The sequence below is a fragment of the Salvelinus namaycush genome, chromosome 21 (assembly GCF_016432855.1).
Source record: "Salvelinus namaycush isolate Seneca chromosome 21, SaNama_1.0, whole genome shotgun sequence".
NCBI classification, from domain to species: Eukaryota; Metazoa; Chordata; class Actinopteri; order Salmoniformes; family Salmonidae; genus Salvelinus; species Salvelinus namaycush.
The window spans coordinates 22,767,186-22,793,397 of NC_052327.1; the positions used below are offsets into that span (position 1 = coordinate 22,767,186).

Genomic DNA, 26,212 nt, shown 5'->3' on the forward strand with positions numbered 1-26,212 from the left:
ACACAGTATTATGTTAACCAGCAATACACAATATTGGTTTCACTAAATTAACCAGATGGCTTGTAGGAAAAATCATTTTCTTAGCGAGGCTCCATCATTGAATTCGTGTTGATGAGAGTAATCACTTGAAGCCATTGCGTCTGGACAGTTCTTTCAGTTTTGCCCAAAGGATTGTTGTTAGTGTTAGTCTCCTTTTCATAAAAGCCCGCTTTGTGGGAGGGACGGGGGCCAGAGTATGAAGCACCGCCCAACACAAAGTGTAGTGTTTCAGAGACTGCGAAATATACAAGCAGACATTTTTTCCAATGACTCCGCCGATAGGAACATCGCTGAAAGACGTCCAATGGCTCTAAGGACAACCATATTTATACCCACAAAAATGTATAGTATGATCAGTATAACATAGACCCTTCGAAATGCCACAAAGCAGGACTACATACATTTTGATTACCCCCCCATCAAAACACCGGAAGCCGTCATAGGGTTTATCATTCCGCACGCGAAGCCCTGACCTGCCTTTCTCCTGGGTAATTATCTCACTGTCCTAGAAATGCCTCAGACATGATGAAAACAAGCCCAGAATCCCCCAGGGTAAAATTCCTCTTCAAGGTGCCACCAACCTCCTGTGCTGGGTGTACAGCAACAGTTCTCTCACTCTCTGTCTCGCAGCCATTCTGTCAACATGTATTGTAAGTAACCACTCAAATTCATACAAACTGCTACAGACACAGTCACTGACATATATTCACTTTGTCTTGTCTCATTCTTCAATCTTGTCTGGGATATATATTTTAGTTGACACCTGTTTAATGTATCTGATATACATGAATAAAAATGTATTCACCCTGGACATGATACTTGCATTTACTTTAGACCTTTTGAATCATAAGCTCCACGTGTTGTCTGTGTTTTAAGTTACAACATAAGTTAGTGTGAAGTCCTACATGCTATGAAAAAGTTATGTCATCTAACAAAATTAGTTTAAACAACACTTTATTGCATTTGGTCACCCCAAAATGTGGCCTTTTGAAAGCCTTAATAGTTGCATCCTTCCACAGGGAACTGTCTACAGATACTGTAGCTGACAACAGGGTGGCAGGTGCTGCTCTGAGTTCCATAGCCTAGCAGACTCACCTGGGGATAGGGGAATGTATGTTAGTTTTGATAAATGTCTGGGAGACTTTTACAGGGAGGAGAGAGCATGAGTTTTGACATGAATACAGTAAATCCAATCCAACCAGTGGCCCTGGATAATATGCTATGTTGTTACACAGGCAGACTGTCATAGTGAAGTAGTATTATAGTGCATCAAGTATACTATAATGAGTGTAGCTTACTTCTCTGTGCTCTGGAGAGATCGCAGGTAGTTCGTCAGAAAGCTCCGGATGTTCATGGACCAGTCTGTTTTAGTAGCACCTGGAGAGACAGAGAGAGGTAGTGTCACGACTCCCACCGAAGGTGGCTCCCCTGCCTGTTTGGGCGGTGCTCGGCGGTCGTCGTCGCCGGTCTACTAGCCGCCACCAATCCCTTTTTCCTTTTCTGTTTGTTTTGTCTTATTAGTAAGCAAAAAACAAAGAAAAACCCTGGAATGAGTAGGTGTGTTCAAACTTCTGACTGGTACTGTACATCTCCTGTTAACGGTCGGTGACATCATTTACATTTGCACCTGTTTCTTATTGTGTTTCCTGATTTTTGTCTATTTAAGCCTGTTAGGCCCGCCTAGGTTTGTGCGGGATTATTTTCTGTTAGTGTGTGGATGTTCTATTTGTATGTTGTTTTCCCGGACGTTTTGGGTCCTGTGTATGGGCCGGTCAGTTGATGCGCCGTGTGTTTTGCCATGACCGTTTTCCCAGGAAAATAAATAGACATTTATTCGAACCCTCTGCTCTCTGTGCCCGACTCCAACCCACCTTTCCTTAAGGACTCTGACAGGTAGTGAATACTAGAAAGAGAGAGCCCTGACCTCCCACTGGCCCATGGCCTCCTCCCTAGTATCATGCAATGTAAAGGAAAACAATTTCATGACTTACTGACACAGAGTGCTCAATGATCCTGCTGGTCAAAAGACTCAACCTGGTATCTGTATTTTGAATTAATGAATGTTTGCCTACTTCACATTCATGTCTGTAAATGCAATAGATCTGATTAAAAGTATACATGCCATTTTGTGATAATAGCTATGCCAAATTACATGGCATACATGTGAATTTATACCAAGCTAATATATTATGGCATCACATCTCATCTCACTAACAATTGCTAAGGCGAACAGCAAATTCCACTATTCTGGCTAATCCGTATTGTGGCTAGCTTCACATAGGAGAATGATTCCATTATGACAACATGTTTCTTCTTATTTGACTGTAGGTAGCTAGCTGCTATCTTAGATGCCTGGATTGTTGAGACCTAATTTTGCGGCAGTAACTCAACAGAACTACCAGCATTACGACCAGGAATACGACTTTCCTGGAGCAGATCCTTTGTTCACGCTCCACAGAGCAATTGAAGTTATTCCAGAGGCTGAACCCAAATTATCGCCGGCGGAGGAGAGGTATTTGAGGCGGCCTGCTGGTTCGACATAGGAGGCGTGCACACCACCCACCACTTCCGAGTATATTACTTGCTAATGTTCATTCTTTGGATACGAAGTTGATGAGCTTAGAGCAAGGATTTCTTTCCAGAGAGACATCGGGGCCTGTAACATACTTTGTTTCACAGAAACATGGGTCTCTTGGGATACTCTGTCGGAGTCTGTAAAGCCAGCAGGATTCTCAGTACATCGCGCAAACAGGAATACATTTCTCTCCGGGATGCAGAAGGGCGGAGGGGTATGTTTCATGATTAACAACTCATGGTGTAATTCTAGGAACATACAGGTCAAGTCCTGTTGTTGACCTGACCTTGAATACCTCACAATCAAATGCCGATCATATTATCTCCAAAGAGAATTCTCCTCCGTCATTACCACGGCCGTTTACATCCCCACTCAAGCCGATACCACATCAGCTTTCTGAGAACTTCTCTGGACTTTAAGCAAACTGGAAACCACATATCCTGAGGTTGCATTTATTGTAGCTTGGGATTTTAACAAAGTAAATTTGAGGACAAGGCTGCCGAAGTTCTATCAACATATTGACTGTACTACTCGCGCTGCTAAGAATAGACCATTGCTATTCAAACTTCCGAAATGCTTAGAAGGCCCTCCCCCACCCTCCTTTAGGCAAATCTGACCACGACTCCATTTTGCTCTTCCCTTCCTACAGGCAGAAACTCATACAGGAAGTACCCGTGCTAAGAACTATTCAATGCTGGTCTGACCAATCGGAATCCACGCTTCAGGATTGTTTTGATCACGTGGACTGGGATATGTCCTGGGTAGCTTGTGAAAATAATCTAGACGCATACACGGATACGGTGACTGAGTTTATAAGGAAGTGTATAGGAGATATAGTACCCACTGTGACTATTAAAACCTAGCCTAACCATAAACCGTGGATAGATGGTAGCATTCGCACAAAACTGAACCACCGCATTTAACCATGGCAAGGTGACTGGGAATATGGCAGAATATAAACAGTGTAGTTATTCACTCCGGCAGGCAATCAAACAAGCTAAGCGTCAGTGTAGAGAAAGTGGAGTCGCAATTCAACGGCTCAGACACGAGACGTATGTGGTAGGGACCACAGACAATCACAACAAAAGGAAACCCGCCACGTCGCCGAGACCGACATCTAAACACATTCTTCGCACGCTTTTAGGATAACACAGTGCCACCAACGCTGACCGCTACCAAGGACTGTTGGCTCTCCTTCTCCATGGCCGGCGTGAGTAAAACATTTAAAGTTGTTAACCCTCGCAAGGCTGCCGGCCCAGACAGCATACCTAGCCGCGTCCTCAGAGCATGCACAGACCAGCTGGCTGGTGTGTTTATGGGCAATCTCTCCCTATCCCAGTCTGCTGTCCCCACATGCTTCAAGATGGCCACCATTGTTCCTGTACCCAAGAAGGCAAAGGTAACTGAACTTAATGACTATCGCCCTGTAGCCCTCACCTCTGTCATCATGAAGTGCTTTGAGAGACTAGTCAAGGATCATATCACCTCTACCTTACCTGCCACCCTAGACCCATTTCAATTTGCTTACCGTCCCAATAGATCCACAGACGATGCAAACGCCATCACGCTACACACTGCCCTATCCCATCTGGACAAGAGGAATACCTATGTAAGAATTCTGTTTATTGACTATAGCTCAGCATTCAACACCATAGTACCCTCCAAGCTCATCATTAAGCTCGAGGCCCTGGGTCTAAACCCCGCCCTGTGCAACTGGGTCCTGGACTTTCTGACGGGTCGCCCCCAGGTGGTGAAGGTAGGAAACATCACCTCCACTCCGCTGATCCTCAACTCTGGGGCCCCACAAGGGTGCGTGCTCAGCCCCCTCCTGTACTCCCTGTTCACCCATGACTGCGTGGCCATGCACGCCTCCAACTCAATCATCAAGTTTGCAGACAACACAACAGTAGTAGGCTTTACCAACGATGACGAGACAGCCTACATTGAGGGGGTGAGGGCTCTGGAAGTGTGGTGCCTGAAAAACAACCTCTCAATCAACGTCAACAAATCAAAGGAGATGATCGTGGATATCAGGAAACAGCAGAGGGTGCACCCCCCTATCTACATCAACGGGGCTGCAGTGGAGGTGGAAAGCTTCAAGTTCCTTGGCGTACACATCACTGACAAACTGAAATGGACCACCCACACAGACAGTGTGGTGAAGAAGGCGCAACAGAACCTCTTCAACCTCAGGAGGCTAAAGAAATTTGGCTTGTCATCTAAAACCCTCACAAATTTTTACAGATGCACAATTGAAATGATACTGTCGGGCTGTATCACCGCCTGGTACGGCAACTGCACTGCCCGCAACCGCAAGGCTCTCCAGAAGGTGGTACGGTCTGCCCAACACATTTCCGGGGACAAACTCCCCACCCTCCAGAGACACCTACAGCACCCGATGTCACAAGAAGGCCAAAAAGATCATCAAGGACATCAACCACCCGAGCCACTCCCTGTTCACCCCACTATCATCCAGAAGGTGAGGTCAGTAAAGATGCATCAAAGCTGGGACCGAGAGGCTGAAAAATGGCTTCTTTCTCAAGGCCATCAGACTGTTATTAAACCACTAGCACATTAGAGGCTGCTGCCTATAGGCATAGACTAGAAATCACTGGCCACTTTAAGGAATGGAACACTAGTCACTTTAATAATGTTTACATAGCTTGCATTACTCATCTCATATGTATCTGTTGTATTCTATTCTATACTATTATACGGTATCTTAGTCACTTAATAATGTTTACATATCTTGCATTATTCATCTCATATGTTTATACTGTATTCTATACAGTTCTACGGTATCTTAGTCACTTAAAATAATGTTTACATATCTGACATTACTCATCTCATATGTAAACAAAAAAAGAAACGTCCTTTTTTCAGGACCCTGTCTTTCAAAAATAATTCGTAAAAATCCAAATAACTTCATAGATCTTCATTGTAAAGGCTTTTAACCCTGTTTCCCATACTTGTTCAATGAACCATGAACAATTAATGAACATGCACCTGTGGAATGGTCGTTAAGACACTAACAGCTTACAGACGGTAGGCAATTAAGGTCACAGTTATGAAAACTTAGGACACTAAACAGACTTTTCTACTGACTGAAAAACACCAAAAGAAAGATGCCCAGGGTACCTGCTCATCTGCGTGAACGTGCCTTAGGCATGCTGCAAGGAGGCATGAGGACTGCAGATGTGGCCAGGGCAATAAATTGCAATGTCCGTACAGTGAGACAACTAAGACAGCGCTACAGGGAGACAGGATGGGCAGCTGATCATCCTCACAGTGCCAGACCACGTGTAACAACACCTGCACAGGATCGGTACATCCGAACATCACACCTGCGGGACAGGTACAGGATGACAATAACAACTGCCCGAGTTACACCAGGAACGCACAATCCCTCCATCAGTGTTCAGACTGTCCGCAATAGGCTGAGAGAAGCTGGACTGAGTGCTTGTAGGCCTGTTGTAAGGCAGGTCATCACCAGACATTACCGGCAACAACGCAGCCTTCGGGCACAAACCCACCGTTGCTGGACCAGACAGGACTGGCAAAAAGTGCTCTTCACTGACGAGCCGCGGTTTTGTCTCATCAGGGGTGATGGTCAGATTCTCATTTATCGTCGAAGGAATGAGCGTTACACCGAGGCCTGTACTCTGGAGCGGGATCGATTTGGAGGTGGAGTGTGATTGTGCGTGATTTCCTGCAAGACAGGAATGCCAGTGTTCTGCCATGGCCAGCAAAGAGCCCGGATATCAATCCCATTGAGCACGTATGGGACCTGTTGGATCGGAGGGTGAGGGCTAGGGCCATTCCCCCCAGAAATGTCCGGGAACTTGCAGGTGCCTTGGTGGAAGAGTGGGGTAACATCTCACAGCAAGAACTGGCAAATCGCCTCCCAGGTGGCGCAGTGGTCTAAGGCACTGCATCGCAGTGCTAGCTGTGCCACCAGAGATTCTGGGTTCGAGCTAGGCTCTGTCGCAGACCGGGAGGTCCATGGGGCGACGCACAATTGGTCCAGCGTCGTCCGGGTTAGGGAGGGTTTGGCCGACAGGGATATCCTTGTCTCATCGCGCACTAGCGACTCCTGTGGCGGGCCGGGCGCAGTGTACGCTGACCAGGTCGCCAGGTGTACGGTGTTTCCTCCGACACATTGGTGTGGCTGGCTTCCGGGTTGAATGTGCATTGTGTCAAGTAGCAGTGCGGCTAGGTTGTGTTGTGTTTTGGAAGACGCATGGCTCTCGACCTTCGCCTCTCCCGAGTCCGTACGGGCATTGCAGCGATGAGACAAGACTGTAACTACTACCAATTGGATGCCACGAAATTGGGGAGAAAAAAGGGGTAAAATATTTTTTTTTTTAAAGAACTGGCAAATCTGGTGCAGTCCATGAGGAGGAGATGCACTGCAGTACATAATGCAGCTGGTGGCCACACCAGATACTGACTGTTATTTTTGATTTTGACTCCCCCCCTTTTGTTCAGGGACACATTATTCCATTTCTGTTAGTCACATGACTGTGGAACCTGTTCAGTTTATGTCTCAGTTGTTGAATCTTGTTATGTTCATACAAATATTTACACGTTAAGTTTGCTAAAAATAACAGTGACAGTGTGAGGACGTTTCTTTTTTTGCTCAGTTTACAATCAGAGTTACTTTTACCATACCACAATCAAAACATTTCCCAGAACTTGCTGTAGTTATTTTGCAACTTTGATTTGAACAGTCTTAGTTTTTGGTTCTTTATAAGTCCAGTATGAGTAGAGGTGAGAGGTCACTTGGTTGGGTCAACAGGAAGTATTATTAAAGAGATGCTTTACATTGAAATACAGATAGAGATGTAAAAGTCCCAGAGTTAATGATCCAAGGTTTTGTATTTCACCACCTGATGTTAGAATTCAAAAGACACCAGGCTTAAATCATGCCATCTCTTTCTTTCTTTCTCTCTCTATCCATCTCTCTCTATTCTGCAGGTATGTTTTGATGTGAGAGAGGATGTCAACCTCCAGTCCCGTCATTGCCACCTCACCCACTCTTAAGATAACCTTCCGGCCAACTGGGCAGTGGCGACCGGTCATTCAGGGCAGGTGGGGCTCTTTAAAAATAAATAATAATAATAATGTAAAAGTATATTATATATATTTTTTGCCTGTTTTACATGTTATTTTGGCATTAATACGTGTCATATCAGTTTGCAAATATTGTAAAAAAAAAAAAAAATCATTGCTTTAATAAAGATGCATACAAACATGGTCTCTTTTTTGCTTTCTTGAGTAATGCAGCTCCAAAATGCAGCCGTTTGAGCCTAGCTCAGGGCTTTCTGTGGTGGTGGGGCAGCCAGCGGAAAATACGGAGTGTAGGGGTTGGTAATGTTCTCTAGTTGCGCAGTGATTGGCTCAGTGTTCTGTCACTCACTGGGACACTACATAACTGCAAAATCTACGGGGAGAGCTCAAAAATTCAAGCTGCCATAGAGTTAGGGTGCTGCCATAGAGTTACATTAGAAGTAACAATCCAAGAAGGCTCAAGGTCATTGGCCACAGATAAAATGACGTCAAATCACGTTATGTCTACCGTAGCTTTGATATTAGCTAGCAAGATAGCAGTCATCATCATGAATCAACTTGACAATCTACTGGCAAATCCTTTTCAATCTTTGTCATATGAAGTGAAATTATGATGAGAAATTGGACATAAACATTACACAACAAATTGGAAATCGCAAATTCAACAATGAGTGGTTTGGAAGGAATCAGTGGCTAAATGCAAGCATTGCAAAGCAATCACTAGCGTGCTATTCAGAGGAGTGGGTGTATGGTCCAAGTCTGTGTTTAAGGGTCTCCTTTCCTAGCTAGCTGGCTAATGTTAGCTATTCAGATAGCTTGCTAAATAGCGATTTTCGTAAATTAACTTCATGACAAAAAATTATGCATAATCGTTGGTCTCTACATTAACTAACATAATCCTCTCAACTGTAAAAAAAATATAATCATTCATTATGATGCTATAATAACTTACATCCTACTACTTGTAATTAATTGACTTGATTCTTTTCATTGTTATTATTGATTAATGTACTGCATTGTAGAAGGAGCAAGCACAAGCATTTCGCTGCACCTTATATCTGCTGTAAACTGTGTATGTGACATACACTTTAGATGCATTTTCCACGAGTAAAAATACAATATCATCTCTGAGCTCCGACTTCTCCCACATGCAGAACTCTGACATCACATACTAGGGAAATAACCTAGATAACAGCATTTTCTGCAGTTAAATGCCACAAAATATTATTTATTTAAAAAAAAAAAAAATATGTTTTTTGAATACTTTAATTTGTTTATGAGCATGATATCTGTATTTTTTGTTTATGGTTGACGCAGCTTGTTTGCCAAAGGCGCCATACTTTAATAAAGCCAAGGACTCTCCTTATAATCCTACATATGGCAGTTGTGCAATAACAGTGTTAGTTATTTTAAGAATTTTATGGCTGAGAATTTTTGAAACTGAGAAACTGTTTAAATTTTTAATGTTCGCAAGTATGTCCACACCGAGTTCAAAGCAGGTGAATGCACGCACACAAGTCTTTGCTCCCCGTTTACAAGTAGTATTTTCCGAGTTTCCCACGTGTTAGAACACAGCATATGAGCTGCATGCGCATCTGTTTTATGTGCATGGACCAGAGCAATACCAACAAATAATCATAACACATAGGCTATAAATGATGTTGTTCTTCTCAACCATCGTTGTGCTGCAGCATGCAGCAAGACTGCAAAAATAATATGACAGCGGAAAAACCCCAACGTCAGTGTGTGAACTATTTTCAAATATTCAGATAGCAAAAAATGCACACAATTCTCGTTCTTGCCTTTAGATGTCGCCAAATATATTTATTTTTGTTCCCGGAAAGCAGGCCTACTGTCTTTAATAACCAAAACTATAATCCGTATATGCTTGTCAGGGTTGCTCTGAACTCCTTTGGGGCATTTCAGTGCTAAAATAATTAGATAGTATTTCACACTTTCTCCAATGCAATTTAAACACTCCGTATGTCAATGCAATATTGATATAATTCAAAGGGGACCTATATATCCTATTTCTCTATCAAATTAAACGTTTTCATTACTCAATTTTCATTACCCCCAGGTTACTGGTTAGACAATTATTTTCTAATGGCCATCTAGCCACTAACCGAACCAAAAAATTAGTGTAGGCCAAGTTTATGATGTCCACAAAACAATTATCAAATAATAGCGTACATTAAAATAGACTATAGCCTGAGCTCATTGACCGCATTATTTTCCTTTTTGCATTCACCACATATATTATGTTTAAAATGTAAATGTCAAATACGTCACTCTTATAGCAGGCTATATTTCTATATATTTTATTTTAGGTCAATGAACGGAATGGTCTGCAACAGCACCCTACAACATCAGATGAGTGTGTGGTCTAAGTACTTGAGTGATACATATAGGCTGCTTTTGGGCATGTTGGCTTATTTCTTAATGAATCATAGTTTGTGAGGAGAGGGAAAAAGACAAACTCAAAAAAACTCCAGAGTTTATATATGCTGAAACCTCCAAACTCGTAATGTAAGCACCGGCCAGCTGTGTGCACTTGTAAAGTTGTTATAATCCTCCTCCGTTTTATAAACAGGAAAATACATAATATAAAGCATCATGCACGCATCCACAAATAATACTGTTTACCTTCACGTCCTGCCAAATTGTCCTTTTATGGCAGTGGGTGGCTTTCTCACTCATCTCTTGATAAAACCGTTAAAACACTGTGTTCATTTTTTCCCCAAGCAGTATAGCAGAGGGATATGCTCTATTATAAAACAATTACCTAAAGTATATTTTATGTATTGCTATAAATGAAATAAAAGCTGTGCCTATTTACACCATGCAGGTTTGGGGATTAAATGTGTAAATTATAGGCTATACCTTCTCTCTTTTTGTATTGCTAATGTAGGGGGGTCTGACACAACTTGAGTTAAAAGACAATTGTTTAAGTTATTTTTCTTTTATACTCTTTGTTTTCATTTCAAGTAACCCACAGCAACGTCCAGAAAGAACTCGGCCGTTTGCTTGTTCTCTCTGTGTGAGCAACTTTGAGCGTCAAGGGTGGACGTGATATTTCAAACATCAGATCAGTGCGTTTATGTATTGGGTGCCCGGAAATTTTTCCAAATAAACACAGCTTGATTCAACTTGGGTGGGCAGACTTATCAACAGACTAATTCTATAAACAAATGAGGGAATAACCAAGCACACCATTGGCTGGTACGCAGGGGACACGCGGGGAGAGAGCCGCTTTCGGCAATGAAATTTTAATTAATGTGGGTGGGCTGAAAACACAACGAGTGTTTATGATCGAACATTTATTTTCCAGTGCAAAGTCAACATAAAACAGCAAACGTACAACAATTATTTAACATTTTTAGACTCATGAGGCAGGGACGCAGCGGGAGCCCGTCATTCCAAGAGCAGCTCTCTCTGCGGGCTAAAGTTTCCTTGGGAAGGAAATAGCGCTCCAGCGTCATGAGCCTGTACCACAGCAGAGTGCCGCAGCTTGGAGTGCCACCCTCGGCGCTCAATCTCTCAAATTCCTCCTTGATTTACTTATATGGAGGCGACGGCGGTACCATTCTTCCCGCTTTGGGTTTCGTCCCGAATCGGCAGGAACCTCCGCAAAAACCTCCGTACAGCTACATTGCACTTATCGCAATGGCTATAAAGGGCGCTCCGGAGAAGCGCGCAACGCTGAGCGGCATTTACCAGTTTATCATGGACCACTTCCCTTTTTACCATGACAACAAGCAGGGCTGGCAGAACTCAATCCGTCACAACCTCTCTCTAAATGACTGTTTCATCAAGGTACCGAGAGAGAAGGGCCGGCCCGGTAAAGGCAGCTACTGGACTTTAGACACCAAGTGTCTGGACATGTTCGACCACGGGAACTATAGACGGAGGAAGAGAAAACTAAAGGGTCAAGAGACTGCAGAGTCCAAAACTACTCACAAGAGGAACAGGGGTCCGGTCTCCTCGAACCCGGCAGGGTCTAAACTTCCACCTGATGCTTACCTGAGGAGGATGGGTAGGCCAATGTCAGCTGGAGAGAGGGCTGTGGTGGGCACAGAAATGGAACAACAGCATAGACGTTATGAGAAATGTTCAGATTTAAAATATGTTTTTGGTGAGTTCAACAATGTTGGGATGCAGCAAAGTGGGTCTGGCCATGGCCCAAAATTAAATGTGCACAATGAAATCCAAATTGAATCCACGCAGGACATGTACGGCAGTCAATCCACTGACGCGCGCCTCGGTCCAAGGTGCATACCGGTTCAGGACCACAGGGTCTGGTTGGACGCAGCGCATCTTTCAGGAGCGTCTTCCCTCCACGAGGTTGAACCAGACAGCAGCATACTAGCATTTGATGGGAGGGAGAACGGGTCTCCTGTCCTGTCCGGTTGCGCGGTGAACTTGAACTCATCTATTCTGTGCAGAACAAAGGACATTATACCCACTGTCCCAAGCAGAGCAACGGACAAATCAAAATGTTTTAGCATAGACAGTATCTTATCAAAAAAGGGAAACCAAATGCACAAAAGCAGCGTTGGTGTGACAGCACAGACGGGCTTGGACCCCCAAAGTCACACATTCAATCCGTCTGTTATCTTGGGTGCACGCACGCACCAGCTGTACCAGATGGAATTTCCTCTTTGCTCTTACTTATCATTCACCTGCCCTGAGAAAGTTCTACATTTCAAATAGGCAAAGTGATATACAAACGAGAGGTGATGTGATATAATGGGAACATCTAAAGATATTACGCACGAGTGTCACCATTTTCGTGCAGTGGGAAGAGAGAATATGATATTAATAATTGGACTTCTACAACCATCTGATCAAGAGCCTATCAGCACTATAATGATGAACCAATTATGATTAAATTTATGATTATGATTATGATTATTAGGCTACCTTCACTTCCCATGAGCAGGTGCGCGTAAAATACCTTTGCATTTGACGAAAAGCCCTCATGAGTATACGGATGATGTTTTAGTAAATGTAAATGTTTCTTAAAATGAGCGTTTTATATGTAGTAGCTCTGAGCTTGTCATCGGAGTGCCTGCCATTTCACTGTTGTGTGAGTTATATTCTGTGCTGATCCTCCGGTGTTACATTTCAATGTTAAAGTGGTAGCTTTATGGTATCTGAAAATAAATATAATTTTACAAAGTTTTCTTTTTCCATCTTGAATGTAAAAACAAACCGTAATAAACTAAAATAATACATTGCACATCAGCTTGATTTAATTCTATGAAAATTGACAAAAGTAAATTGAGGACATTGCAGTGTAACACATTCAATCTTAGCCTATAAAACGTAAAGATCATTACATTTGGTCATGCATTCTTCAGTATAGCCCTGCAGCCAGTCTTCAATGCTCTCCCTCATACAGACTTACACCTTGGAATAATAGCCTAAATTATGAAGGGAAGAGTTAAACTTGTTCATGACCCACAGTAAGTAGGCCTATTGCATCAGGATTAGAGCTATGGGCACCAGTAAACATACATTTGTTTACCAGTTGATCAAATTTCCCATTGCAAAAAGTACTGTTAACACAAATACTGTATCAACCAGAGCATTGCCATCTGTTTCCTTGAGGTCACTATGTGATTTACAGTGAACGAAAGTTGTTATGGTATTGAACTGTAAAGTTGCATACTGTATACAGTCGCATAAATAAGCAGTGGGTTTGTAGGGTTTTGTTATGACACCTGCATGAAATCAGAGCGTTATTGACAACATAATCATGAAAACTCTTAGCCCAAACTCCCACTTCTAAATATAGCTTAAATTTATACTCCTCTGAAACCCTCACTGCAGACCTTGAGAGTGCAAATCAGGAATGCCTGTAGAAATAAATAAACTTCCCCACATTTGAGGAGAGGAACTCACAATCACAAGCATTTCCTGTGTATAGGATTCTTTTGGTCAGATGTGTAAATAAAACGTCATGCTGAAAACCTTTTGAGGAGAAAAAGAGGTTACATTCCCTAGCCTGCTCAGCTCAAACAGTCATCGGCACATTTAGTCTTCAACTCTATTGACAGATTCTTTAGCACTTTCTGTAAGATACTGTGGCTCTGCTAAACTGAGGATCCTCAACAAACAAGAACTAAGCATCTGAAACAATATCTTTTGTTTATAAGAATTTCTTCAAATTAATGTGATGCACCAAAATGGTTGTTTTTTCCTAAATTTCATGCATTTAATTAAAATGTGAAGAACATCCATCTCAATGTTATTCTGATTGAATTATTGAGACAAATTCTGATTATCTTTCTTACTAATTGTCTTGACCAATCAGACCAGCTCTGAAAAAGGTCTGATGTGAAAACATCTGATGTGATTGGTCCAGAAGACCAATCAGTAGAAAAAAGATGAAACGCAGCCTAAGTAAATGACTGAAAACTAAGTTCAGTTCACATTTAAACACACTTCTACTGGTCTGAGATACCACTCCCTAACATCATGACTACTGAGGCTTATGATGTCAGCATATATTATAAGTAATTTCTAGTCTCTAGAGCAAACTCTTCAACCAACAACTAACTGTAAAGTTAGTTAATAATTGGAGAGAGTAATGATCTCGACACACAACCACAACAGGATGGCTGAATGTTCTAGTGCCACCCAGTGGTTCAACTGTTCTGCACTCTGATCTCTATTTCTAAGGCATTACACACAAATAAATTATGAATAAGAGTCTGTTGACCCTTCTAAGTGTTTGAATTGAAAAATGATCCTAATTTGGGCTTCAGACCCAAGAGGCAGTCCTCTCATTCTTATTTATTTTAATGGGAAACAAATCTGAAATCTCTCTGAATGAGGTACATTTTTTTCTTTAATATATTACCCATCGACACTAATAACAACCAGATCGATTGCAAAGTGCACCATTTTAGACTGAAACACTGATGTCTTTCGATTTATTTTTAATTTTTTAGACCTAAAGTGTAGGTATTCAAGTCAGTTCACTGAATTGTTTGGATTTAGTAACCCCTAAAATCACCGGTTGGCTTCTCTTTCCTCTAACTAACCAATAGTCAGACCACCTATGAGGAATATACTCCATGATATCATTCAGCGGAACAAGACTGCAGTAGTAAAATGGAGGGCTGACAGAGAAGATATATAGGTGGATGAGATGATTTCTAGGGGTGAATGGTGGTGTAGTGAGGCATATATATTATATAGTGTAGGGTTTACTGTGTGGTTCACACTCACAGCTCTCTGAATCAAAGTTGAATCTCCCCACCATAATTCATTTGAGACTGAGTTGGCCAGGCTTGATGAATCAGTGTGGGGTCAAATAGAGTGAGAGAAATGGAGCCAGTCTTGGAAAGTGTCATCACTCTCATTTCATGTGGAATCAGTCCTTCATTCTGCACTAAATCATGCCATTTAATACTGCTAGCTTCAAAAGGGGTTTAATCTAGATGTTTATTATATTTTTTCACTATCTACATAAACCAACTACACTTGTCCAAATACACACTCAGCACAAGGGGAGGGCAGGGCCGTGATGAAGATTGATGGGCTCGCTGCAAGGAACATTAGCTGCTAATCAAGTTATGTTTCCTGGCACAAAACTTTATACATAATTATCCACCTCAGATATCCACCAGCCATATGCACGCCGCTGACATTGTTTACGGTACACACACACACACACACACACACACACACACACACACACACACAAAACTCTGTTTTAAAAATGCTCTCAGATGACAGTTGTTTTTCCATCAAAACACAAGGCAGCAATATCCAAAAGCATATAGACATAAATCCATTATAAAAAAGTATATACAAAATATTACCACAGTAAAACCCACACAGTTGGACCTACATAGTAAATGCTATGATTACCTGAGTGGATCAAACCATGAAAATATGATTTTGAAGGGACCAACCAAACACGTTTCAAAATCAAACTTTTCAATATTGTTTTTTAGCTTTACGAATCATACACACATAATCATAATTTGAAGGGGATTATAGGAATCAGCTGGCTTTGATAAGACTATTTTCCTTCAGTACATGTGAGGAAGCTAAAGGCTTTGTGTAAACCATTTACAGCTGCAAACTAAGTGTGAAGATTTAACGTCCTCTCTCATGAACCCTGCACTTAAACTGGGTACCTGTCACGCCTTCTCCCGCTCTCCCTCTCTGGCGCTCGAGGGCGCCAGGCTGTCCTTCATTACGCACACCTGTTACCGTCATTACGTGCAGCAACGCTCATTGGACGAACCTGGACTACTACCCGTTGTTGATTGCCCCGTCTATAATTGTCACGTGTGCTCTCTCTCCGGCCTCTAGGTCACCAGGCTGCCTGCCGTTATGGCGCACACCTGTCACCATCGTTACGGGCAATTGCGCGTCTTCAGACTCACCTGGACTCCATCACCTCCCTGATTACCTTCCCTATATTATGTCACTCCCTTTGGTTTCTTCCCCAGGCGTTATTGTTTCTTTTCCTGTGTCAGTTCTGTGTGTTGTTCGTGTTTCTTATTTTTGTATTATGTTGTGTTTGTTTATTAACACTCACTCCCTGAACTTGCTTCCTGACTCTCAGTGCACATCTTTACAATAATTGTCTGCTCCCCCAGTTGTTCCCTGTGTCTGCATTGATGTCGTTATTTTGTCCCCTGTCCAGACGCTGTTCCTGTCCTGTTTTATGTCCGTTATTCATTAAATGTTCTCCCTGTACCTGCTTCCTGTCTCCAGTGTCGATCCTCACAGAATGCAGACACCAAAATTGGAAGCATCAGGGAGGCCTTGTTTTTTGTTGATGATGTTGGGTCTGGGTGCCGTCACCGATGGAACCAGGGGTGCCTCAGTTAGCTGGTCAGGATTCCACGCCCTAGCTGGCTCGAGAGGTTTTTCTTGCCCCAATGGGCTCGGTAGGCGCCCACCCCACGTCATGCTTCAGCTGGCCATCAGGCTTTCACACATCAACCGGATCGTTAGGCTCCCACGCCTCAGCTGGTTCGCCATGCTCCCATGCCTCTGCCGTTTCATCGGGGTTCTACGCTCCAGCTTTCTTGTCCAGCGCCCATGCCTCGGCCGGCCCATCAGCCTGGTTGTTCCGGGGGACCAGATGTTGTTATTTTGTTCCCTGTCCAGACGCTGTTCCTGTCCTTTTTCATGTCCGTATTTCATTGAATGTTCTCCCTGTACCTGCTTCCTGCCTCCAGCGTCGATCCTCACAGTACCAACATCCACAAAACAGTTTCAGTTACTGGGCTACTTTGGAATCTATGGCTCCACTTATGCAGACCCTCTTCATTAAATAGTCACGGACATTTTAGAGGTACATCTCCACCCACCTTCCATTACTAGCCTACAAACTGTCACTAACTAACCCAAAATACTCAGGTATAATTTAAAAAACTCTTCCAAATCACATTTAATTTGTCACTTGCTTCACCACCTGGGGGATCGGCCTATCAGGAAGTCCAGGATCCAGTTGCAGAGGGAGGTGTTCAGTCCCAGGGCCCTGAGCTTGGTGATGAGCTTGGAAGGGACTATGGTGTTGAATGCTGAGCTGTAATGATTGAACATCATTCTTACATAGGTATTCCTCTTGTCCAGGTGGGTGAGGGGAGTGTGGAGTGCAAAATATATTGCATCATCTGTGGATCTGTTGGGGCAGTATGCAAATTGGAGTGGGTCCAGGGTGACTGGGATGATGGTGTTGGTGTGATCCATGACCAGCCTTTGAAAACATTTCATGGCTATAAATGTGAGTGCTACGGGTCAATAGTCACTGTCACTGAAATCTGGGAGGGAACTGTGGATCTGTCTCTGTATGTTTGTTAGTCAAACGCAATATCTCAGACAGCACTGGCCTGATTTTTATGAAACTTGGGTGAATGAGGCGTCTTGCCATAGAGATCCGGTATTTACAAAATTACACTTTTTGGCCCAAGGCAGGAGCTATAGTAATTAACTGCATCATTTGTGGGGGACGACATGTTTACTGTTGCTTTATTTAGCCAGGTTACCTTGGAAGTCTTGGGCACAGGGACTATGGTAGTCTGCTTGAAACAAGTTGGTATTACAGACTGGGTCAGGGATAGGTTGAAAATGTCAGTGAAGACACTTGCCAGCTGGTCAGCAGGTGCACTAAGTACACGTTCTGATATTCCGTCTGACCCCGTGGCCTTGCGAATGTTAACCTGTTTTAAGGTCTCATTCACATCGGCTACGGAGAGCCAGATCACACAGTGGTTCAGTGTTGCTTGTCTCAAAGAGAATATAGAAGGCATTTAGCTCGTCTGGTAGGCTCACGTCGATGGGCAGCTCACGGCTGAGTTTTCCATTGTAATCCGTGATAGTTTGCAAGCCTGCCACATCCGTCGAGCATCAGAGCCAGCGTAGTAATATTCGATCTGATGAAAGCGGCAGCTCTAGCATTTAGCTCAGTGCGGATGTTGCCTGTAATCCATGGCTTCTGGTTGAGGTATGTACGTCCAGTAATTCATTTTTATTTTTATTTATTTCACCTTTATTTAACCAGGTAGGCAAGTTGAGAACAAGTTCTCATTTACAATTACGACCTGGCCAAGATAAAGCAAAGCAGTTTGACACATACAACAACACAGAGTTACACATGGAGTAAAACAAACAGTCAATAATACAGTAGAAAAAAATAAGTATATACAATGTGAGCAAATGAGGTGAGATAACGGAGGTAAAGGCAAAAAAAGGCCATGGTGGCGAAGTAAATACAATATAGCAAGTAAAACACTGGAATGGTAGATTTGCAGTGGAAGAATGTGTAAAGTAAAGATAGAAATAATGGGGTGCAAAGGAGCAAAATAAATAAATAAATAAATAGATACAGTAGGGGAGAGGTAGTTGTTTGGGCTAAATTATAGATGGGCTATGTACAGGTGCAGTAATCTGTGAGCTGCTCTGACAGCTGGTGCTTAAAGCTAGTGAGGGAGATAAGTGTTTCCAGTTTCAGGGATTTTTGTAGGGGATGACGTCGTTGATGCACTTATTAATGATACCGGTGACTGATGTGGTAAACTCCTCAATGTTATCGGATGAATCCCAGGAACATATTCCAGTCTGTGCTAGCAAAACAGTCCTGTAGCTTAGCATCCCCTTCATCGGACCACTTCTGTATTGAGCGCGTCACTGGTACTTCTTGTTTGAGTTTTTGCCTGTAAGCAGGAAGCAGGAGGATAGAGTTATGGTTTGATTTGCGAAAGGGAGGACGAGGGAGGGCCTTGCATGCATTTCTGTGTGTGGAGTACAGTTTTGTCGCCTCTAGCTGCACAGGTGACTTGCAGGTAAAAATGAGGTAAAACAAATTTCAGGTTCCCTGTATCACAATCACTGGCCACGAGAAGCGACACCTCTGGATATGCATTTTTTTGTTTGCATATGGCCCTATACAGCTCGTTGAGTGTGGTCTTTGTGCCAGCATCAGTTTGTTGCGGTAAATAGATAGCTATGAAAAATATTGATAAACTCTCTTGGTAAATAATATGGTCTGCAGATTATCATAAGGTATTCTAACTCGCAAAAACATTAGAGATTGTGCACCAGCTGTTGTTAACAAGTATAAATCCCGTTCCTTCCTTCGTCTTACCCGAGTCTGCCATCCGGTCTTGATGATGCATAGAAAAACCAGCGAGATATACACTGAGTGTAGAAAACATTAGGAACACCTTCCTAATATTGAGTTGCATCCCCTTTTGCCCTAAAAACAGCCTCAATTTTTGGGGGGCATGGACTCTACAAGGTGTTGAAAGCTTTCCACATGATGCTGGCCCATGTTGACTCCAGTGGATTCCACAGTTGTGTCAAGTTGGCTAAATGTCCTTTGGGTGGTGGACCATTCTTGATACACGGGAAACTGTTGAGTGTGAAAAACCCAGCAGCGTTGCAGTTCTTGACACACTCAAACCGGTGCGCCTGGAACCTACTACCATACCCTGTTCAAAGGCACTTAAACCTATTGTCTTGCCCATTCCCTGTCTGAATGGCACACATACACAATCCATGTCTCAATTGTCTCAAGGCTTAAAAATCCTTCTTTAATCCGTCTCCTCCCCTTCATCTACACTGATTAAAGTGGGTTTAACAGGTGACATCAATAAGGGATCATACAGTAGCTTTCACCTGGATTCACCTGGTCAGTCTATGTCATGGAAAGAGCAGGTGTTTCTAATGTGTTGTACACTCAGTGTATATTTTCCATGTTGCCACTCAGCCACTACTCTGAGAAACATGTTCATCCAAATTGAGGTTGGTGATCGCTGTTCTGATGTCCAGAAGCAGGAAATTATGGCAGAGACATTATGTACAAAAACAGATCAGCAATAAAAAAACAGAAAATAAGAAAGCTGCTATCCACTGCAGCGCCATCTTCCCCCTCTCCCTCACAGTGTCACCAGCCAAGCATACTCACATAGAATAAAACTCTCCCACTCTCTCACAGAAAGACAACACTTGTTGTGCTGACAAACTGCCTGGGAGCTCCTCAGTGGTGAAACTCCTCCTCCTTCAATCAGTGGTGAACCAGGTGGAACAAATCTTCCAGGCAATCTGGGCGTGCCAGCACCTGGCTCTGCTGTTGTCTTTAGACCGCAGTGAAAGGAGTATTTATAACACCACAAGACCAAGGAAACTTCATCTTTGTGATCGAGGTGACTGTGCAAGTCCAAGCCCTCTACAAAACTGTGAAAGACAGCGGGTAAGCGCCATATTGGCCATGTTTGGTTAGACTGACTTAAGCAGTGCACTGCTAATGATACTCTGGAAAACACAGACTCTTAACTCTTAACTTTGATAGGACTTTTTGCAGTGGTATTTATAACTTCAAATGTTTGTGGGGTATAAAGGAAAAGTAAGAAGAGCCAAATTCATTGTTGATAGAACTTGTTTGAAATGGTTAAAAGTAATTTAAACTTTGTAGAAATCTTAGTAAACCAAGTTCTTAATTCAGTAACAAATGTATAGTCTAAAAAATCTTTGGCTAAAAGATGTAAGATTTGTCTGCTTAAAATTACTGATTAGAAAATAAATGTAATGTTTTACTACTAAAAATATTTTGAATGTATTTGGCTAAAATGCAAATTTAGATAAAAATATACTGATTCTGCTCTTGATTAAAAATGGTGGGTTTCTATTTTGGGAAACATTTGCTTAAAAGTGGAAACCTTGTATTTTATAATGGCAGAAATGTGTTTATCTGAGGTGAATGTGGATAATTTTGTGTATTTAATTAGGCTGTCAACTCAAATAATAACTTATATTTGTCATCTCTTTTTTGAGGTTTTTCACCTGTTTACTGCCAACCAAAGAATGGTAAATAAAAGACAAACAACTGATTCGATGGCTGTTTATTGAGTGAAATCCAGTTAAAATCTTCATGTGGAGGGACTGTCCTTTTCAAGTGGGGAATTGCACAAGAAAGAGGTCAAAACTTGACACTTGTTACCGCACAAACAGTTGTCACAATAAACAATGTTTCTTCAGTATAATAGACTACACATTGAAGTGCCATGTAAGAATATGGGAAAAGAAATGCATGGTGTACACATGAAGAGTGTATTCATCATGAGTTAGTGTGTGGGACTGGGACAACTAACTGGCAGGTCTGGGATCCATTAAAGATAGAGAGAGAGCTGAGCCCTCATTGTGTGACACCACTGACTGGGCTTTCACAGCTCATTACATTATGTCCAATCAGTGAGCAGCCAGCATAACCACTGTTTATTTACATGCAGAGGTAGGAATGGCAGCCATTTGGCAGGTCGGGCCAGGGTCTAAAATACTCCCACATTGTGCTACTAAATGGCCCCACTTAGCACCCTGCTCACAGACTCATAGCCTCACACAGTGAAGTGCAGACACAGAGAGTTCTCTTTCTGACATTCTTCTTCCCAAACACCTCTGTCTGATTCAAACGCCCAGTCTTATTCACTCTCATATGCACGCATGACTCCAAGTGTTCACATTGTAATAAGTACAGTATATTTTTTTCATCTCAGCAACTTTTTTCATTATAATTACACGTCCATGCAAACTCAACCACCACTGCACAACAGAAGTGGGAGGACATTAAGCACAACACTTTGTATGAGAGATGTTTTAAAAAGACCAGCGTCTGACTTTCTATGCATTCGCCATGCAACATGAAAAGCAGGTGATGCATTCCCAGCTAACAGTATTAGAGGGCTGAGGGTTGGTCTGCATTTCAATACAAACAATACTGAGAGGTCACAGTCCACACAGCAATGCAAACACATAGCAGGGCTGGTTGCTAAACCAAAACTACACACAGCCTCAATACAAAGGTCTAAGTCATTCAGCAGTATGGCAATAGAGGATACACATGCAGATGCAGCGGACTATATCTGATTGTTGAACAGAAGGTCAGCTCCAGCCTTGAAGCAGGGGGCAGCATTGCAATCCAAGGAAAACACACAACAGAGACATAGCAGAACACAAGGGACACTTTGTGACAAGAAGCTGGTCCTCTGCTAAACAGCCCACAAGGAAAGAGGGAGAGTAAGCACGGAAGGAGGTCTCCATGACACAAGGCAGAGAACTACAACTGCAAGGCATCATATGCAACAACACTGTAGTTCTAACACTCTGGAGGAATTAATTAATACTTTATACTAAACATTTTACATATAGCAGACACATATTGTTTGGTCTAATACTTGAATGGATAACTTAAATCCATTTGACCTAATTTCTGCAAGCATGTCACATGTGCAACCATAGGAAAAAAATGTAGACCACCTTTACTCCACGCACATAGATGCGTACAAAGCTCTCCCTCGCCTTCCATTTGGGAAATCTGACCACAATTCTATCTTCCTGATTACAAGCACAAACTAATGCAGGAAGAACCAGTGACTCGCTCAATAAGGAATGGTCAGATGACACGGATGCTAAGCTACAGGACTGTTTTGCTAGGACAGACTGGAATATGTTCCGGGATTCATCCGATGGCATTGAGGAGTATACCACCTCAGTCACCAGCTTCATCAATAAGTGCATTGATGACCATATGTACATTTCCCAACCAGAAGCCATGGATTACAGGCAACTTCCGCACCGAGCTAAAGGCTAGAGCTGCCGCTTTCAAGGTGTGGAACCAAATCCTGACACTTAGAAGATATCCAGCTATGCCCTCAGACGAACCATCAAACAGGCAAAGCGTCAATACAGAACTAAGATTGAATCCTACTACAATGGCTCTGAAGCTAGATGGATGTGGCAGGGCTTGCAAACTATTATTGACTACAAAGGGAAACCCAGCCATGAGCTGCCCAGTAATGTGAGCCTACCAGACTGGCTAAATGCCTTTTATGCTCGCTTCGAGGCAAGCAACACTGAAGTATGCATGAGAGCACCAGCTGTTCTGGATGACTGTGTGATCACTCTCTCCATAGCTGATGTGAACAATACCTTTAAACATGTCAAAATTCACAAGGCCGCGGGGCCAGACGAATTACCTGGATGTGCACTCAGAGCATGCGCGGACCAACTAGCAAATGTCTTCGCTGACATTTTCAACCTCTCCCTGACCTGGGCCGCTCCCAGGTGGTAAGGGTAGGCAACAACACATCTGTCACGCTGATCCGCAACATGGGGGCGCCTCTGGGGTGCGTGCTTAGTCCCCTCCTATACTCCCTGTTCACCTACGACTGCATGGCCAAGCACGACTCCAACACCTTCAATCCAGGTGAAAGCTATGATCCCTTATTGATGTCACCTGTTAAATCCACTTAAATCAGTGTAGATGAAGTGGAGGAGATAAGTTAAAGAATGATTTTTAAGCCTCGTGACAATTGAGACATGAATCGTGTGCCATTCAGAGGGTGAACGGTCAATAAAAAAGATTTAGGTGCCTTTGAACGGGGTATGGTAGTAGGTGCCAGGCGTATCGTTTTGTGTCAAGAACTGCAACGATGCTGGGTTTTTCAAACAATTTTTTTTCTTGTATCAAAAATCATCCACCACCCAAAGGACATCCAGCCAACTTGACAACTGTTGAAAGGATTGGAGTCAACATGAGCCAGCATCCTTGTGGATTGCTTTTGATACCTTGTAGAGTCCATGCCCAGACGAGTTGAGGCTGTTGTGAGGGCAAATGAGGGAAAATGTCCTTGTTTTTGAAAGAAAAGCACATTTTCTGTCCATTAAAATAACATCAAATTGATCAGAAATACAGTGTAGACATTGTTAATGTTGTAAATGACTATTGTAGCTGGAAAAGACTGATTTTTAATGGAATATCTACAGAGGCCCATTATCAGCAACCATCACTCCTGTGTTCCAATGGCACGTTATGTTAGCTAATCCAAGTTTATCATTTTAAGAGGCTAATTGATCATTAGAAAACCATTTTGCAATTATGTTAGCACATAAGTGAAGAGGCGACTCCGGGATGCTGGCCTTCTAGGCAGCGTCCCACTTGAACCAAATAGGAAAATAGGATGTACAGAACTGCCTACTGATGAGGATTAGCTGTTGACATGACAGTCTGGATGGATATTGTGTTTTCCATCAGTGCTGAAGCTGTCCTCCTTCACAGCTCTCCTATTGGATGTGGAAGCTCTGGTCTGATGTCAGGTCTGACTCTGAACCACTGGAGCATTGAGACAAGGAGGTCTCTTATATAATACAATATTGGGACAGTGTGACCCAGCTTGAGTGAACACACATGCACGTGCATGCACGCAGGGGCATCATGCACCCCAAATATCTGAGGGAGCAAAAATGATGTGAGGATGGCTCAGTGAGTGGTCTGGAAGTTGGAGAATGTTTCATTTTTCAAACACCTAAAACAGATTTTTCCTGCGGTCTAGAGCCATTATCATTGTGCTTCATTCTATGTTAAAAATATTGTCACGGCCGTCAAAAGGAGGAGACCAAGGCGCAGCGTGGTATGCGTACATTCTTCTTTATTATAAGAATGAACACTGAACAAAACGAACAAAATAACAAAACGAACCATGAAGCTATACACATGAGTGCTGAACAGGCAACTACACATAGACAAGAACCCACGAACACAAAAGGAAAAATGGCTACCTAAATATGATCCCCAATCAGAGACAACGATAAACAGCTGCCTCTGATTGGGAACCATATCAGGCCACCATAAACCTACACATCACCTAGACCTACATACCCTAGACTTACAAAACCCCTAGACAATACAAAAACTAGCATACCCACCCTAGTCACACCCTGACCTAACCAAAATAATAAAGAAAACATAGATAACTAAGGTCAGGGCGTGACAAATATGTATATTTTTTCTGCATATCTAAGCATACCTCTTGAGCTGTCTGTATCCTGGTTCTTTTTTTTAAAGAAACTAAATATGCTTCTCTGCATCTCCACTAAAATCTTGGTAAAAGATTGAAAAGAATGTAAGTATTATTCAGTACATTTAGTTCTTGCTTGCTTTTCTAAAGTCAACCAACCCTGCCAGCAGGCATGCCAGCTAAGACAAACTAGTATCCTAACTTGTTTGATAGCCTGAAAATACTTCTTGGTAGCTAGTTATGCTAGCTAAAGCCAACTTCATAACATTAGGTACTACTAGGTGGCTAGTAGTATTACAGAAAAACAACAAATAAATATAAATTTTAATCAAAATGAATACATGTTATTAGATTTTTTAAAACAGGACATATCTGATGTGATGCCTCTGCTCACAGAAATATTTGTATTTATTTTCTAAGCAAAATCAATGGGGGCCCGCAGGTCAGTAATACAACCATGATTACAACAAGTTAAGATAGTGTAGCGGCCAGCTAACTTACCAATCTAAAAAATGTTAGCTGACATTGGGCTAATTGAGTGACTGTCAGTGACTGTCAGAACAAGAGAAAAACTGCAGTGAGTTCAATCGAGTACAGGCTTAAATGAATGACAACAGAGACAGAATGCAACATGGAATTTTATTGAATAGTTTGGGGTAGTCGGTGGGGGGAGGTAGTGGGGGGAGGTGCATGGTCGTTGGAAGACCGTTGCTGCAAAATAGCAAGTGAGAGATGACATTAAATACTCCACTAGGTTTATGCCCATTGGTTGAAAGAACGGAAATTGATTATAGCATGAGTAAGCCCATAGGTTATTCAGGAAGCGTGGTGGAATTGCCTTATTTTGCCATGCTCATAGGCTGAAGTTAATAGGTGAATGATATTCCGCACGCTTGCTAATAGTGAAGGAGGAGAGACGTGACGCTATGCTGACGAGGTCACATTAATAACACTACCATATAAATACCTGCTATGCTGACAAGATGACATTATAAACACTACCATATAAATACCTGCTATGCTGACAAGGTGACATTATAAACACTACCATATAAATACCTGCTATGCTAATGAGGTAACATTATAAATGCTACATATGAATACCTGCTATGCCTGTGTGATAGGAAGCGATGTGAATTATATTGTGCTTACTAAATAAATGTGAAAGTGACAAGCCATTCAGACGAGCCTTACTGATTGA

General features: G+C 42.5%; 1 protein-coding gene across 1 annotated transcript; it reads left to right on the forward strand.

Moving 5' to 3' along the window:
• Positions 1 to 11,164: 11,164 nt before the first annotated feature.
• On the forward strand, positions 11,165 to 24,304 carry foxl1 (forkhead box L1). Its single transcript, XM_039016875.1, has 2 exons — positions 11,165 to 11,819; positions 24,249 to 24,304. The coding sequence occupies exons 1-2, from the start codon at positions 11,165 to 11,167 to the stop codon at positions 24,302 to 24,304; spliced, it is 711 nt and encodes a 236-aa protein (XP_038872803.1).
• The last annotated feature ends 1,908 nt before the right edge of the window (positions 24,305 to 26,212 follow it).